The 14,795-nt window shown below is 39.4% G+C and overlaps 2 protein-coding genes across 4 annotated transcripts; one reads left to right on the forward strand and one right to left on the reverse strand.

The window, feature by feature from the left end:
• Window positions 1–227: 227 nt before the first annotated feature.
• Window positions 228–3,656, forward strand: LOC133830959 (probable serine/threonine-protein kinase PBL7). 3 transcript variants are annotated; one of them, XM_062261087.1, is made up of 5 exons: window positions 228–523; window positions 1,343–1,533; window positions 1,998–2,187; window positions 2,261–2,664; window positions 2,886–3,656. In XM_062261087.1, exons 1-5 carry the CDS (start codon window positions 421–423, stop codon window positions 3,168–3,170), a joined length of 1,173 nt encoding a protein of 390 aa, XP_062117071.1. In that variant the 5' UTR covers window positions 228–420; the 3' UTR covers window positions 3,171–3,656. The 3 variants fall into 3 exon arrangements, with proteins under 3 accessions (XP_062117071.1, XP_062117073.1, XP_062117072.1); XM_062261089.1 differs by having other exon boundaries at window positions 229–523; window positions 2,285–2,664; XM_062261088.1 differs by having other exon boundaries at window positions 230–523; window positions 2,273–2,664.
• Window positions 3,657–3,735: 79 nt separating this feature from the next.
• LOC133830956 (uncharacterized) lies at window positions 3,736–11,300 on the reverse strand. The gene is made up of 18 exons (XM_062261080.1): window positions 11,083–11,300; window positions 10,294–10,363; window positions 9,161–9,976; window positions 8,918–9,064; window positions 8,692–8,805; window positions 8,440–8,498; window positions 8,082–8,148; window positions 7,877–7,928; window positions 7,686–7,778; window positions 7,517–7,600; window positions 7,001–7,419; window positions 5,940–6,001; window positions 5,572–5,641; window positions 4,987–5,067; window positions 4,802–4,903; window positions 4,517–4,641; window positions 4,252–4,336; window positions 3,736–4,022 (listed from the first exon to the last, which is right to left on the reverse strand). Exons 1-18 carry the CDS (start codon window positions 11,115–11,117, stop codon window positions 3,918–3,920), a joined length of 2,586 nt encoding a protein of 861 aa, XP_062117064.1. The 5' UTR covers window positions 11,118–11,300; the 3' UTR covers window positions 3,736–3,917.
• Window positions 11,301–14,795: the final 3,495 nt, after the last annotated feature.

Consider the following 14,795-nt stretch of genomic DNA (forward strand, 5'->3'; position numbering starts at 1 on the left):
ATTTATCCTACATATGTCTAAACGCATATAACATAGTATAGCCATTATTGACTAAAATCAAGTGAGTTAAATCAATAATAATACAATTTTCTTTTGTTTTGGGAAAAATCAAACATTTGAATTAAAGGAGTTTTCCTAATCATTCAAGTTAAAGTAATAAATAAATTTATAAAATAAAAACGTTACAAGTTACTCTAAATAATAATAATAAAAAAAATAGAGAAGAGGCAAAATTTTCCATGACAAGTGCTACAAGCCTACAACAACTCCTCTCTATCACTGGTCTAGCTCGTGTTGGGTCTCTGCAATTGGCTCGGTTGAAGAGCTCCATGCTTTGATTGATTCTTTCTTTATCTTTCCCATAAGAAATATTACACTTTTCTTTTGTATCTTCCTGAGGAAAATAACATAAATAAGAAGATGGGTTGGATTCCCTGCTCTGGAAAATCAAGCAGTAAAGCTAAAACCAAGAAGAAGAAGAATCAGCAGGAAAACCCAGTTGATCAGATCAAACCCACTTCAGGTAATCTTTAATATCTATATTTTCTTTTTGAATAATAGGTAGCTAAGGCTTGATATTTGATAACAGGTTTCATTCGTTGCAGTGATTAATTAAATTGCCCTTTTGCTGTTTGGTTCTGGTTTCGTTGTTGTTTTTGGTATCTGGGTTTGTTGTATATTGATCAGAAATAAGAGATTCATTAGTTTCGTTCTGTCACTGCATTTATTTAAATGCCTTTGTTTGTTATGTTTGTCAATATTAACTTATGGGAAATTAAAATCTTTTTCCCTTTTGGTATGAGATTGGTTTTTACTTTCAAACATCATTATATACATATATAAATTTATATTCAAACCTATTGAATTTCAGATTTTTTATATCAAGGGAATCTTCGTAAGAAAAATTAATCCATACAAATTTTCTCACGAGTATACTCATAATAGTAATACATGGTAGAGCTTATCTTACTCTATTTGTGAATTAGTAGTTGGATCTTAATTAAACTGTTCTGTTAATTTTGAACCATAATTTTAAAGGTGAGGAAACTATTCCATGTTTATGATGCTTTTTTTGTACATCTGATAAGTACTTAAATTTGGTTATTCAAGTATGAATGAGCATAAGATGTACAAGGCATAACTCTTGTCCTTATGGGAATGTGATTTGCCTAAGTAGTTTGCATTTGTTATTGTTTGATTTTCATTGTCAACGTACAATTCAACCATCATTTTGGCATTGTGGTTGTGCTTTCCTTGTTATGAAAATTGAAATCCAAATAAATACAAAACCAAACTTCATTTGGCTCTCAATCATTTCATTGTCTCCCTTATTCAACCTCAGGTATTTTCAAGACAACTTCATCCATAAATGAGAAGGAGGCTTCCAGTAATGGAGGATCTGATCACATTGCAGCACAGACATTTACATTCCGTGAGTTGGCAGCTGCAACCAGAAACTTCAGGGCAGAATGTCTCTTGGGCGAGGGAGGTTTTGGTCGAGTATACAAAGGGCGTTTGGAAAGCACTAGCCAGGTTAGTCCAATGCATAATACACTTACCATTTTAGAAAGAACATTGTTCCTTGGCACCTTAAGGTGCTCAACACCAGAATGAGGTGACAACTCAAGAGTGGTTAGCGGTTTTCAATATTACTCATTAAATTAAAATATAAAATATGTGGGACCCGATATAGAATTGCATCAATAACGGTATGACACCTAATGTAGTGTTGGGCATCACTACTATCCCTTAGCAATATTCTTTTATAAAAGAACATGAGGCTTTGAGCAGCTTGTATAAGTTTGAGTGTACCTTTTTATCATGTCAATGTACATTTCCTGTCATGCTTATCATCTTCTGAGTTTTCGACCAACTGCTATCTATTTTCAGACCCCACAAGTTATGTCATAGTTATCTAAGTTTACCTTAATTGAGTCATTTTTGGGCGGTGTTCGTATTGTAAGCTGACTGTGGATTCTGTAATTTTGTTTGTATAGGTCGTAGCTATCAAGCAACTTGATCGTAATGGCTTGCAGGGGAACAGGGAATTCCTGGTTGAAGTTTTGATGTTAAGTCTTCTTCATCACCCTAACCTTGTTAACCTTACTGGTTATTGTGCTGATGGTGACCAAAGGCTTCTTGTTTATGAATATATGTCCCTAGGATCTTTGGAAGACCATTTACATGGTATATATCTCATTTTGTCCATTTATTAACCTCATTTGTCTATTTATTCTCACACATGCTAGAGTTTCATAAGCTTACTTTGCAGACATTACCCCAGGAAAGAAACGACTCGACTGGAATACAAGAATGAAAATAGCAGCTGGGGCAGCCAAAGGATTGGAATATTTACATGACAAAGCTAGCCCTCCTGTTATATACAGAGATCTGAAATGCTCCAACATTTTGCTGGATCAAGGGTATCATCCAAAGCTTTCTGATTTTGGCTTAGCAAAACTCGGGCCTGTTGGGGATAACACGCATGTGTCCACAAGGGTAATGGGAACCTATGGCTATTGTGCTCCAGAGTACGCAATGACCGGTCAATTGACTTTGAAATCAGATGTATATAGTTTTGGGGTAGTTCTTCTGGAAATTATTACAGGCAGGAAAGCAATTGACAATTCAAGAGCTACAGGAGAGCAGAACTTGGTTGCTTGGGTAAGAAATCCCCATCTAGTTGATAATATTGTGATCTTTCTTGTAATTCTCCATTGAGGATAAGAGATCCCTACTCCTTACATTCTTATTGAATATTCTTCTCTAAGGAACTAAACATGTAATTAGAATGACTAGTATGAGACGTGGTGTCAAAATTTATCTTTAATCATATCTTTAGAAATGAATGTGTTGTTCCTCTTAGCTCACATGATTACTTGCAGGCAAGACCCTTGTTTAAAGACCGGAGGATATTTTCGCAAATGGCAGATCCTATGCTCCAAGGTCAATATCCTGCAAGAGGTCTGTACCAAGCTCTTGCTGTTGCAGCAATGTGTGTTCAAGAGCAGCCTAATATGCGACCCGTCATAGCTGATGTCGTCACTGCTTTGACTTACCTCGCTACACAAAAATACGACCCTGATACTCAACCAGTTCAAAGTTCTCGCTTTCCCCCTGGTACTCCTAAATCCAAGAGAGATAGTGAGAAGAAATCTCCATGGTGGTAGTGGATGTGAAACCATATTATTTTGGGATATTGTTATAGACATGTAGACTTCTCTACTGCTTTGGGGATTGCCTTCACATACTCGTAGGGTAAAACCTACTACTGGTTATGGCTGATGATGAGATACATAGCTCAGACCTTTGTGAATGCTTCTTCTCACTTGCATCTCATTCACTCCACAGTTATAAAATTTCCTTGTCATACCAATAAAAGTCGGCACTTTTGCTTCTCCTTTTTTTGCTTTTTGTTAGGAATATTTTTTTACTAGTTTTACTACCAAGAAGGTGGGTAGTAGTGGGTATTGATTGTATAAATCTGCATTCTTTATACTATCTTAGGTGTCTTTCTTTTACATGATTTCACCTTGGGAGTTTTGTTGTACAGCTCTGCCTTTTATTGAACTTTATGAAGGGTTGTGTAAATTTTGAATGATTAAAACATTATTATTTATTGCTACACATATGCATATGCTAGATTTTCTGATCTTTATCTTAAGCTTCAAATACTCATTCTGATGAGACTTAACTTTTACATGGCAACATGGGCATCAAACTAAGCTACTCCAATGTCCAATCGATTGAATATACATTGAATTTCAATTTCTAAATCCTGGGAGAACGAAAGTGAGTTTTGAGTTTAAATTGATACATATCATCGGCTCCGAAGCCAGTTGTATGCATTTACAATACAAAAGCGGGCAAATGTTAAACCAGATCAAGTACAATCTCTCTTTCTACAAGAAAGAGTACTATTGCTCTTGCTCACTTGTTTTCTTCTGGGCAGTGCTCACCACATCTGTTGACTCATTAGTTGATTTAGTTTCGCCAGACTCTTCGACATTGGATGGTTTGCCCTGTGATGCACAAAAAGGATTATAATTTGACAAGCTTTTGATACAATATATTTGCAGAAATGGCAGGTCAAATGAGCAGAATTTTGGTTTGGTATTATATATATATTCTTATGAAGGGGACTGATGGTATCAAGTGGTAAAATATTTCCTTCAAATCGTTTGGAGAAAGAAAAGTACGTGTTTTTCTATCAACTAACGAAAGTCACTGAAAGATCACCAAGGCAATTACCTTATTTCTGTCACGCCAACCAAGTGCAAATGGCAAAATACCCCTGCTTGTGTTCTCCTGAGTGGTTCCTTGATTTCCCAGAGCCCTATAATGGCAAACAGCCATGGTAAGTCACCGAATAAAAAACTAACAATTTGAACTAGAAAAATATGGCTTGTACATTAAAAATTGCATGCTAAGATCATTTACATAAGATGATTTGGCCTAGAAAAGGATAAGAAAAGCAACAAAGGGGGGAAAAGATACTAAATCAATTCTCATGTACCGCGGAGAACAATGTGCTTTAACTTGGCCGGTTTGGTATTGCAGCGTAGCCTCCAACATTGATTCTGCCATTACAACCCTCTTCTCCATTTCAGCATGCGAAGCCATAGCCTTTTCATATTTTTCCTGTATAACACAATTATCTTGAAAAACAGGTATAACATTGAATATATAATAGTGGCAGATAAACTTTGGTTCATGAATTAAGAACAAAACAAGTAAATGGAAAAACATGGCAAGCAATGATCATCTTAAATAACCAAAATATCACAAGACAAAACGAAACCTGAAGCACATGTACTGCATATGTCTGAGCAGCTGCATCCCGCTCTGCACTTATTCGAGCATCTTCAGTTACCTTTTGCTCTTGTTCCACCCGCATCAAGACCTATAATATGTACAATCAATAAAAGAAATCAGGCAGGAAAAGACCCCACAAGAACACTTCCTAAAAACATAAGCAAATAAAACCTTGAGCATTGCAGCTTCTTGCTCTTTCTTATCAGAGAGGGCTTGGTGTAGGAGGGCCACCTCATGCTCCAATTCCTCAACCTGCAGAAGTACAAGTGAAGGCACAGGGGAAAAAAATCTTTCTTAGCAATATGATAAGAGCATTGTCAACTAGTATAACGATGTTATTAAAGTACTCGAATCTCATTCTGAGTCAATAGTTGCTTGTGGACAAAAGTGTTAGCTTTGAAAACACTTTGCTTGATATAGATCAAATGAAAGAAAATACCTCTTCTATGTGTTTTGTGCTTTAAAGACTGGACATACAATAATTAATTCAACTTTACATGTATGAAAATGATGCAGCACCATTGTAAAGGTTGACATAAAAAAATGCCTATTAATGCAGCAAGTTTACAGATGTAAAGGACCTGTGTACAGTTTACAATGAAGAAAGGATTTAAAGCTGCGAGGACTGAGAACCACAATTACATCTCAGTATATTTGATCTACACTCGAACAAAATGTTCTTCAGTACGAGTTCACAAAACTGATAGAAATATCCTTGCACTTCTTTTTTATTTTTTTTAAAAAGAAAAAAATTACCCTTGCACTCAATTGTCGTCGATTATCTTGCTTCACCATCTCCATTAATGCTGTCTCCAGCTCCTCGGCTCTGGAAAAACAGAGAACCAAGTCAATTAGATTCAAATTTTCAATATTGGAATCAATTCATTTATAAATACTTGATACCACCTATCACCTATAGATGTTATTTTGTAAGATTTTAGAATTTACATCATAAATATTATGTGAAATGTGGATGAAGTAGACAACAACCACAATTGAATAGGGTTAAAGACTACAAACGTTTTTCCTTATATTATATTCATGAAACATGGAAAGGGAAATAACTCATCTGAAATTCTTCTCCAGAGAAGCTGCAGCCCTACGCCTGTAACATAGTAACTAACCTGAGTACCGCAGATCTTTTTTCCTCCAGCAACCTGCATAACTCTACCTTCAACCAGACCACCTGCTCATACATAAATTGCTTCTTTTAGTCAACAAATACGAAGTTAAGTACCAACAGAATATCTAGAATCACTTCCACATCTAAGATAGGACGACTAATGTGCCACAAATGTATGATTGATAATTTATCACCTATGGTATGCTATGGATAGTAATTATGAATGACAAATTTGAGCTAGCCTGTTAAGTACTGGAAAATCCATGCAGAGATGGAAGAGACCCTGGTGAGAAGAGTTGGTATGCCCCCAACAACCTATAATGAGCATGCTCACAAAGATGGCGATACCCTGGCGAGAAGAATTGATATGCCCCAAAAACACCCTCAATTATCATGTCATTTATGAAGTATCAAGATCAGGAAGCATACAAATTCTTTTGAGAGCTTTTCTTATATCTAAATTCTATTGGCATTGCCTAGTCATAGACTCGCAACCTGCATAACTCTACCTTCAACCAGACCACCTGGTCATACACAAGTTGCTTCTTTTAGTCAATAAATATGAAGTTGAGTACTAACAGAATATCTAGAATCACTTCCACATCTAAGATAGGAAGACTAATGTGCCACAAATGTATAAATGATAATTTATCACCTAATGGTATGCTATGGATATTAATTATCAATGACAGATTTGAGCTAGCCTGTTAAGTACTGGAAAATCCATGCAGAGATGGAAAAGACCCTGGTGAGAAGAGTTGGTACGCCCCCAACAACCTATAATGAGCATGCTCACAGAGATGGCGATACCCTGGCGAGAAGAATCGATATGCCCCAAAAACACCCTCAATTATCATGTCATTTATGAAGTATCAAGAACAGGAAGCATACAAATTCTTTTGAGAGCTTTTCTTATATCTAAATTCTATTGGCATTGCCTAGTCATAGAATAGCATATGGAATTCAGTTGATAGTTATAATGTGAACAATGATTAACGATGTCATGATTAAAGTTTTGAATGATAATGAAAGGCTTCGCCAAGAAAATGAGGAGATGGCTACCTGTTCCTGAAGATCTGGTAGAGAATCCACTTCTGGATCTACAGCTATGTTATCAAGCAAACTGTCGAGATTAGAGTAAGGCTCTAGATGAGATTTATCTCCCTCTACAAGTATCTCACCTCCTTTGTTAGTCTTTTTCTCTTCTATCAGTGATGCAGGATCATGCTTAAAGCTGTAAAGTTTAGTTGCAAGCCCTTTGGAATCCTTCCAATCCCGACCTTTTCTTGATCTTTCCTCAACTACTGATAATACAGCTGGGCGATGCTTTTCTCTCAACTCTTCCAACCTAGCTTCTGTTATAGCCAGAAAACCCATGCAAGCAGTCAAAACTAGCTGGCTGCTGTCAAATGTCGAGCCTGCAAGGGATTGCAACAAAGTAGTAGCATCTCCCGCGTCTTTTGTTGTAATTAATGCATGACCTGCAGGTATACATAAGCACCAAAGTTCCATTGCTAAAACAATAGCAACAGATATAAGTTAGGTTTTCTACATGCATTTTATCCTGTAACAAATTACCATATAATTCCATCAGTGCGAGTGCTGTTCTAAATAGCATAACACGGTTTCCATCGTACAGAAGCACATCCCATACACGGAGAACTGAAGATTGACAAAGTAATGAGAGTGAATGTGATTTGAATGAATGAAGCTTGATATAGAGAAAAATTAGACAAAAAATCTTCACCACTTTCCCAAGGAATCATATTCACGAAAATAGAAAGAAACCAAGGTCCAGAGATCCATGCCACCTGCACTCCCAAGTAATCCAGATGATTAACTGCAAGAAGTGAAGAAAAATGAGTAAATTTCCCACATTGTTTCATGTTAGAAAAAGAACAAGAAAGAAGTAGGTATGTGATAATTAGAATTACAAACCCAATTTTGGAAATCTTTCCCGCATCAACTCCTCAAAGACTAGCTGGTCCACCTGACATAAAAGGAAAGGTAATCGTATATATTATATGCTTAGAACCTCTGGTAGCATACTATCTACTGTCTTTGCAGTATACATTAAACAATAGCCTTAATTGCATAGGAATTCAGCATACATGGTCAGGAACTCTGAATGTTAATATCAAACCTGAGATTCTATCATTTCCTCAGTGTAGTAGCCCTCAAAGTAGTCATCCAGTATACCCACAAAAGTCCTGAGAAGATTCATAAAGAAAAGATTCCATAAAGTTAAGCATGCCAGTGTCGCTTGGGCATTTCTATGTTTGCCGGGATATTTAAAAGGACATAGCAATAGACATTTCAAAGGATGCTATCTTTAGCAAATGCAAGTTTGTGCCCTAAAAGAAAACCAAGAAAAGAAGACCATGATCCAGAGATAAATTATGCACCACTTACAAATCTTGCAAACCCATTTCAAAGCATTTATTTCGAAAATTGTTAAAATAACACTACAAATACAAAGAAGGATGACCTTTCAAACCTACCAGAAGGCATTTTCCTCAGGCATCAAGAGAAGTAATATCCCTGCAAAGAAATTCATCGCCTGCATGTATTTCAGCATCATCAACATAAAAAATTTCCCAGAGAGAGAGAATGATACTTATTACATCAATCATATACATAGTGTTTTTCAGTTCACAAAAACTTAATTACAACTTCAAAATTTGAGTAGAAGTTAATTTGATATCTTCATCAAGGCCAATACACAAATTATCAACTGAATTTGCCCTGGTTACCTGGCAGTACCCAACAGATGGGTTATGTCGAGCATAAGCTATAAGTAAACGCCGCAATGAGTTTCTACCATTCTCATCCAAAGCAGGATGACCTGGAAACGTGCGGGGTATGTCCTGCACTGGAAGAAAATTTAGCACAAGGAGAAAGCCAAATTACAATGTAACTCAAAAGAAGTAGCACCTACAAATCAAAATGACAAAGTCCAAGACGCATGCATCTAATGACCTTCTCAATCTGCCTTTTCCATTTGCTGGCTGCTGCAGAAAAGACATCACTCCCCTTGCTTTTATCAGTGTTGCTTTCTTGAGCAAGTAAATCATGGTAGTATCTCTCCACCCGACGGGTCTTCACACCTACAAAAGCTTGCCATACCTGTGACGGTAAGATTATATCAAACAGAGCACTTTCTTTAGATATTAAAAAAAAAAACTAGGTAGTATCAATTGACTCTTTAAGAGTAAGCTAAACCTCCCCTCTGAGATCCTTTGGCACTCCTCCTTGAACGAGGCACTCCAATTCTTCTCTCCAGGGAAAAATAGGATCAAAAGGATTCCCACCCTCGATAACTTTTTCAGTTGCAGTGTCATTTTCTGCCCTATCAGAGTCAACAGTGACAATAGCTCCATCATTCACAGGTTTCTCTGACTCACCGTCGGCTGTAACAAATTCTTCACTGGAAGAGCTTTCACCATGAGAGATCCCATTAACACTAATCCCTTCTTCCCCAGAGGTATCTGTTTTCTCAGAGATCCCATTAACACTAATCCCTTCTTCCCCAGTGGTATCTGCTTTCTCAGAGATCCCATCACCCTCAACAATAGAGGCATTCACAGTGTCATTCAACACATCATTAACAGAAATATCTTCCTTAAATTCATCTGACAAAGAACCTTCCTTTTCTATAGATTGAAGTTCTCTGTCTCCTATCAGTTCATCTTTTATATTCTTCTTCTTAACACGAGAGCCCAAAATATTTTCTATAACACCAAGGGATGATCTAATTTGAGCCCATGTATGCACCTTCCTAGCTTTAGTTTCATTTGAAAGCTGCACCTCTCTTTTGAGGTCACTTTCTGATGAAGCATCGTCATTAGTAATCAATTTTCTGTCACTTGCATCATCTCCTTCACCAAGCCTCTCTGATATTATTTCTACTTTTGTCTCAGTAGTGTCTGCCTGTGATGCCTCCTCCCTATGTTCTTTTTCTGAAGAACAAGGTGGAGAATGTCTTGCGAACTGTTCAAGAAAGTCCTTCCATCTACTCGATCTTTCCCCTTCCTCCTCCTAATAATACCATAAACATAGTGTTAAGGCAAAGAGACCAAATGCTCTTATTTCCTTTCTCTTTCTTTTAATTGTTAATACTTCAAGTACAAGCATAAAATCCTATGAAATGACTCTTACTGAGGCTCCAATTGATGGGACAATCCATAAACAATCTCACTTGTCTAAACAGATAAATATTCCTATAAAAAAACATTCATTTATGTAGAGTGTAGAAATGTTCTTAAGATTTTAATTTTCTTGAATCAGAAAGCTCGTAGATCATATGAATTACATTCACAACATCAAAGTAAGAGGATGATCCAAACAATGAATACCTTGTAAATATTAGCATACTCTCTGTATCTCTGTGCGTGTTGGGGTCTCAAAGCAAATCCATAAGAATCCCTGATGACATCAAACTTATTAGATTCTAAAAGTCCCAAATAAATGATGAAAAATCTGAACTTTAAGATCACATAAGCAAACTCGAAACAAAATTTAATATTTATGAGACATGAAACTGCAATTAAGCAAAAGATAAAGGCTGCCCATGTCCCCAAAACTAATGGAAAAATAATCACACACATACAAAGCTCCTTTTCTTTTTTCACAAACCTGGAATCAACTTCCAATGAGCGCTTACTCAACAAGGACAACAACATAGCTCAAAAAGAATTACAACTCTACTTCCCATAGCTCTCTCACTCTCATTAAACCAGACTCAGAAGTCTAAACCAGTTAATCTTGCACAACATTTCACATCACTCACACTAATCATCAACACAAAACTCAATCAAATTCAAAACCCAAGTAACATGCTATGATCCTGGTTTGAAACAAACAATGTCGTGCCAGAGAGAGAAACCCAAAAACAGCATACAATTGACCCAATATTGAGGAATGAGGATAACAATCTAGGAGTAGAATTTGTCAAGAGGCCATGCAAGAATTTAGGGATCACGTGGAGAAACCCAACAAAATTCAAACCAATTTTTCCTTTTATTTTATTTTTTTATAAAATATATATATATTTATATATATAAATTTAAATTGTTGCCATGAATATGTATGCATGTATGTATCATTTTTTACAAAATTAAATATGTATGCATGTATCTATATACCTCCGAGGCTCGAGATTGAAGGTCTGATCCGCCATAAGAGCGATTGACTAGGGTTTGAAGTAGATTGTTGATCCCCTGTAAGTTGTAACTGTAAGGTTCCGAGTTGTAGTGAGTTGAGGTGAGTGAACTCGGTAGCTGGCAATCGCTCTCGTCTGTTTATGGTCACGTCCTGGTTTTTTTTTTTTGGAGGGAGAAAGGGGACGAGTGGCGCCTTCATTTAAGGGTTTCGGTCGCACGTGTCACTACTATCGTCTTCTATTACCTAGCAAGATACCAAGGGTATGTATGGTGGTTGGTAGGGTGACAATTTGGGTTATGACACGATGACTTGATACAATACTGAAATAAATGGGTTTGGGTGTTACGTTTAATAATTGTGTTCGTGTTTGAGTCTTTCGCACGTTTAATAATCGTGTCGTATTTGTGTTTATCTTAATCATAATCGTATTGATCCGTTTAACAATCGCGTCGTGTTATAATCGTGTCACATATGATAACATAAATAATTTTCATAGGTTTTATGATTTTTTTCATATAGTTATGTTATCCAAAAAAATTAGCATTGATGACGTGGCAAGTGATCCCTGGACGTGTGGGCGACACCTGGACGAACTCTGCTAGGGTATCGACCAGAGGACGCACTAGAAGCAGTAAGCAGCCCAGTCTTACCTGCGACCAGTCTCGTCGATGGTTCCGCATACAAAGTAACATTACTGTGAAGATCTTTGTAAATCTCGAATTTAACTCACACAATCTCCTGAGTATCCGATTATTCAGGAGAGAATATCTGTAACAATATTTTGTAATCCCCCTAGAGCCTATAAATAGAAAAAGATAGCTCAAGGAAGGGACTTTTGGCTTTCGAATTATTTGAGATTAGAGTAATTCTCCTTGGAATATTGTATTGTTCTTCAGAGGTTAGTGAAACTCATTGAACCCTTGTTCTTTGATCACTCCTTTGATTCTTATATCAATAACAGTCTAAGTGGACGTAGGTTATTACCAGATCCTGGGGCCGAACCACTATAAAACTATCGTGTTCTTATTACTTTTTGTCATTACATTCTTCTCAACCCATTAATTCATATCAAGCATATTCTGACTCCGTGTCAGTTGACCAAATTCTGGGTCAACATTCTGGTGCTTTCATTGAGAGCTTGATTTATCATTGCTGAGAAAACTAATGGCGAAAACTGGAAGAAAAGCTGGACAGGCGGCCGCTGCTGCCATCAAATCCACCTCCTCCTCCCCCTGCAAGTGTGGCGGAGGATGAGCCACATCTGGACTTTGAGGAGGAAGAAATGGATGATGCAACGCTGAAGAGTACCCTGGGAGTGTTGCAGGAGGAGCTGGCTAGTCTGAAAGCCAGTCAAGAGACTGCTGCCGAAGTTGTGGCGCGGCAGCAGCAGGAGATTGAACAGCAGCGCGTGGAATTAAGTGAAAGGCAGGCAGAGATGGACCGTCGCCAGAGCGAAGCCATGGCAGCCCTCGAGGCGGCCTTGCAGCTGGCAAGGAATTAGGCTGCACCTGTTTCGCAGCCTGATCAACCTATCAATGGGCCACCCCAGAGGGGTCCTAATCCAAGCCCACCGATCCAGCCTTCGAGTCCACAAAGGCCCGAGCAGCCTCAAGTGCCCCATGACGATGTCCCGCTGGACCCTGAGGCGCAGCCACCATCCCAAGCTGGTCGCGGCAATCCCCCGCAACAGAGGCAGAATAGGGCCGAGCATCAGCCTCGTAGTCCTAGACGCCGTAGAGGCGATGAGCCAAACCTACCGAACAGAGGTCAGTATCCCCCTGGTAACAGGAGGGACTCAGAGTTAGGCTCTGCGGTCTGGGGTCCCCCACAGTACGATAATGCACGGGGACACCACGACCAGCGCAGGCCGCCCTCTAACGTTCGGAATGTTTCAGCCAGGGACGGAAATCGAGGGAACAGTCAATCCCACCATAGCCAATCAATGTTCAGAGATGGGCATGGATATAATGAAGCTGACTCGGGCAAGGGAAACGCTGGCCGAAGGAATGAAGAAAGAGGTAAAGGCCAGAGCCAGGTACCTCAAGATGACCAGCCTAATAGATGGGATGCTGAGGGGCAGCCCAAACAAAATAATGTCTTCAACCGGCTCGGGGGTAGCGAGCAGTGGAGAAGAGACGAAGATTTGCGTGACGTACTCAACGATCGCTGCGAGCGGCATGGCGAGAACGTCCCCCCAGCAACAGATGCCACAGCGATTCCTGTCACTGTACAAGCCCAAATAGATGCCATCAACCAAGCAGTGCAGCAGCTGGTCGGGGGAAGGACATCTTATATCGACCACGATAGGAGGAAAGGCACTCCTTTCGTACAAAGGATAGCTAATGCTGAAACTCTAAGCAAGTTCAAAATGCCTACACTTCCAAACTTTGACGGGTATGGAGACCCAGTGTCTCATGTCAATAAGTTTGAAATACAAATGGACATTCAGAAAGTGTCCGAAGACGCTCGGTGCAGGATCTTCCCTGCAACACTTTCTGAAGCCGCGCAGGAATGGTTTTTTAAGTTCCCTCCCGCAAGCATAGTTTCCTGGGAAATGTTCGTAAGGGAGTTTTATGGACAGTTCTATGCAGGTCGCGTGCATCCGACCGAAGCAAACCAGTTGGTTGAAATTCGCTAGCAGGATGGAGAATCAATGAAGGACTACATCCATCGCTTTATGCGAGCGGCGGGTGGAGCGAAAACGGTGGGGGACAAAGGCAAAATGATGGCCATAACCGCAGGGGTTAAACGTCGTTCTCCCCTCTGGAAAAGTCTCCGAAAGGAAGGAGTGAGAACTACCCAAGAATTTTTGGACCGAGCTGATCGCTACATCAAGCTCGAAGAAGCCATTGCTGACGATGGAAAGCCCTCAAGCAAGGATAAGAAGGCTTCCGAACCCGCCAAAGCCGCCAATGGTTCCAAACCTAATGGCAACGGCAAAGGCAACGGCAATAGCAAGAATGGTGGAAAACGGCCGTATAACGAGCCTTCCACCTCCGACAATAAACGAGCCAAGGGTAATCGTTATGAACCTCGGTTCACTAACTACACTGCCCTCTTTGAGTCTCGGGGAGAGGTTTATCAGGCCACAAGTTCTAGTGTGCCATATAAAAAACCTGGCCCCATTCGAAAGCATATTTCGAAAAGAGACACTACCAAGTTCTGTCATTATCATAACGACTACGGACATGACACCAATGAGTGCAACCAGTTAAAAGACGAAATCGAGTTCCTTATTAGACAAGGACACTTGAGAAGATACATACGGGCCTCGGGAAATTCCCAATGAGAAGCTCCGGGTAGCAACGAGCAGGCGCCCGCGCGCCAACGCTCGCCACCCTTACAGCCTGCCCCCGTGACTGGCACACTCTTAACCATCTGTGGAGGCTCGCACCTCGTGGGAAATAGCGGAAAGGCCAGGGAACGATATGCTCAGACTCTGCGCCACGACCAGGACATCGAGATGATGACTGTGGAGGACCGTGCACCAAAAAAGGCTCGGTCAGAGGAAGGTGAGATAACCTTCTCTGATGGCGATGCCCAACATGTCCGCTTCCCACATTCCGATCCGCTGGTCGTGGACATCCAGATGGCCAACATGATGGTGAAGAGAGTACTGGTCGATACAGGAAGTTCAATGAATATCCTATATAAATCAACACTAGAACGCATGAAATTGTCCGTTAAGGATTTG

The sequence above is a fragment of the Humulus lupulus genome, chromosome 4 (assembly GCF_963169125.1).
Source record: "Humulus lupulus chromosome 4, drHumLupu1.1, whole genome shotgun sequence".
NCBI classification, from domain to species: Eukaryota; Viridiplantae; Streptophyta; class Magnoliopsida; order Rosales; family Cannabaceae; genus Humulus; species Humulus lupulus.

What these genes read in the sequence shown, in the direction of transcription:
- LOC133830956 (XM_062261080.1), bottom strand. Translation starts at nt 11,117, where the DNA reads ATGGCGGATCAGACCTTCAATCTCGAGCCTCGGAG. An exon ending in GGAAAGATTTCCAAAATTGG is followed by an intron (nt 7,779 to 7,876) that starts GTTTGTAATTCT and finishes CACTTCTTGCAG; the next exon opens with TTAATCATCTGGATTACTTG. An exon ending in GACGACAATTGAGTGCAAGG is followed by an intron (nt 5,068 to 5,571) that starts GTAATTTTTTTC and finishes GTACTTCTGCAG; the next exon opens with GTTGAGGAATTGGAGCATGA.
- LOC133830959 (XM_062261087.1), top strand. Translation starts at nt 421, where the DNA reads ATGGGTTGGATTCCCTGCTCTGGAAAATCAAGCAGTAAAGCTAAAACC. An exon ending in TTTGGAAGACCATTTACATG is followed by an intron (nt 2,188 to 2,260) that starts GTATATATCTCA and finishes GAGTTTCATAAG; the next exon opens with CTTACTTTGCAGACATTACC. An exon ending in AGCAGAACTTGGTTGCTTGG is followed by an intron (nt 2,665 to 2,885) that starts GTAAGAAATCCC and finishes GATTACTTGCAG; the next exon opens with GCAAGACCCTTGTTTAAAGA.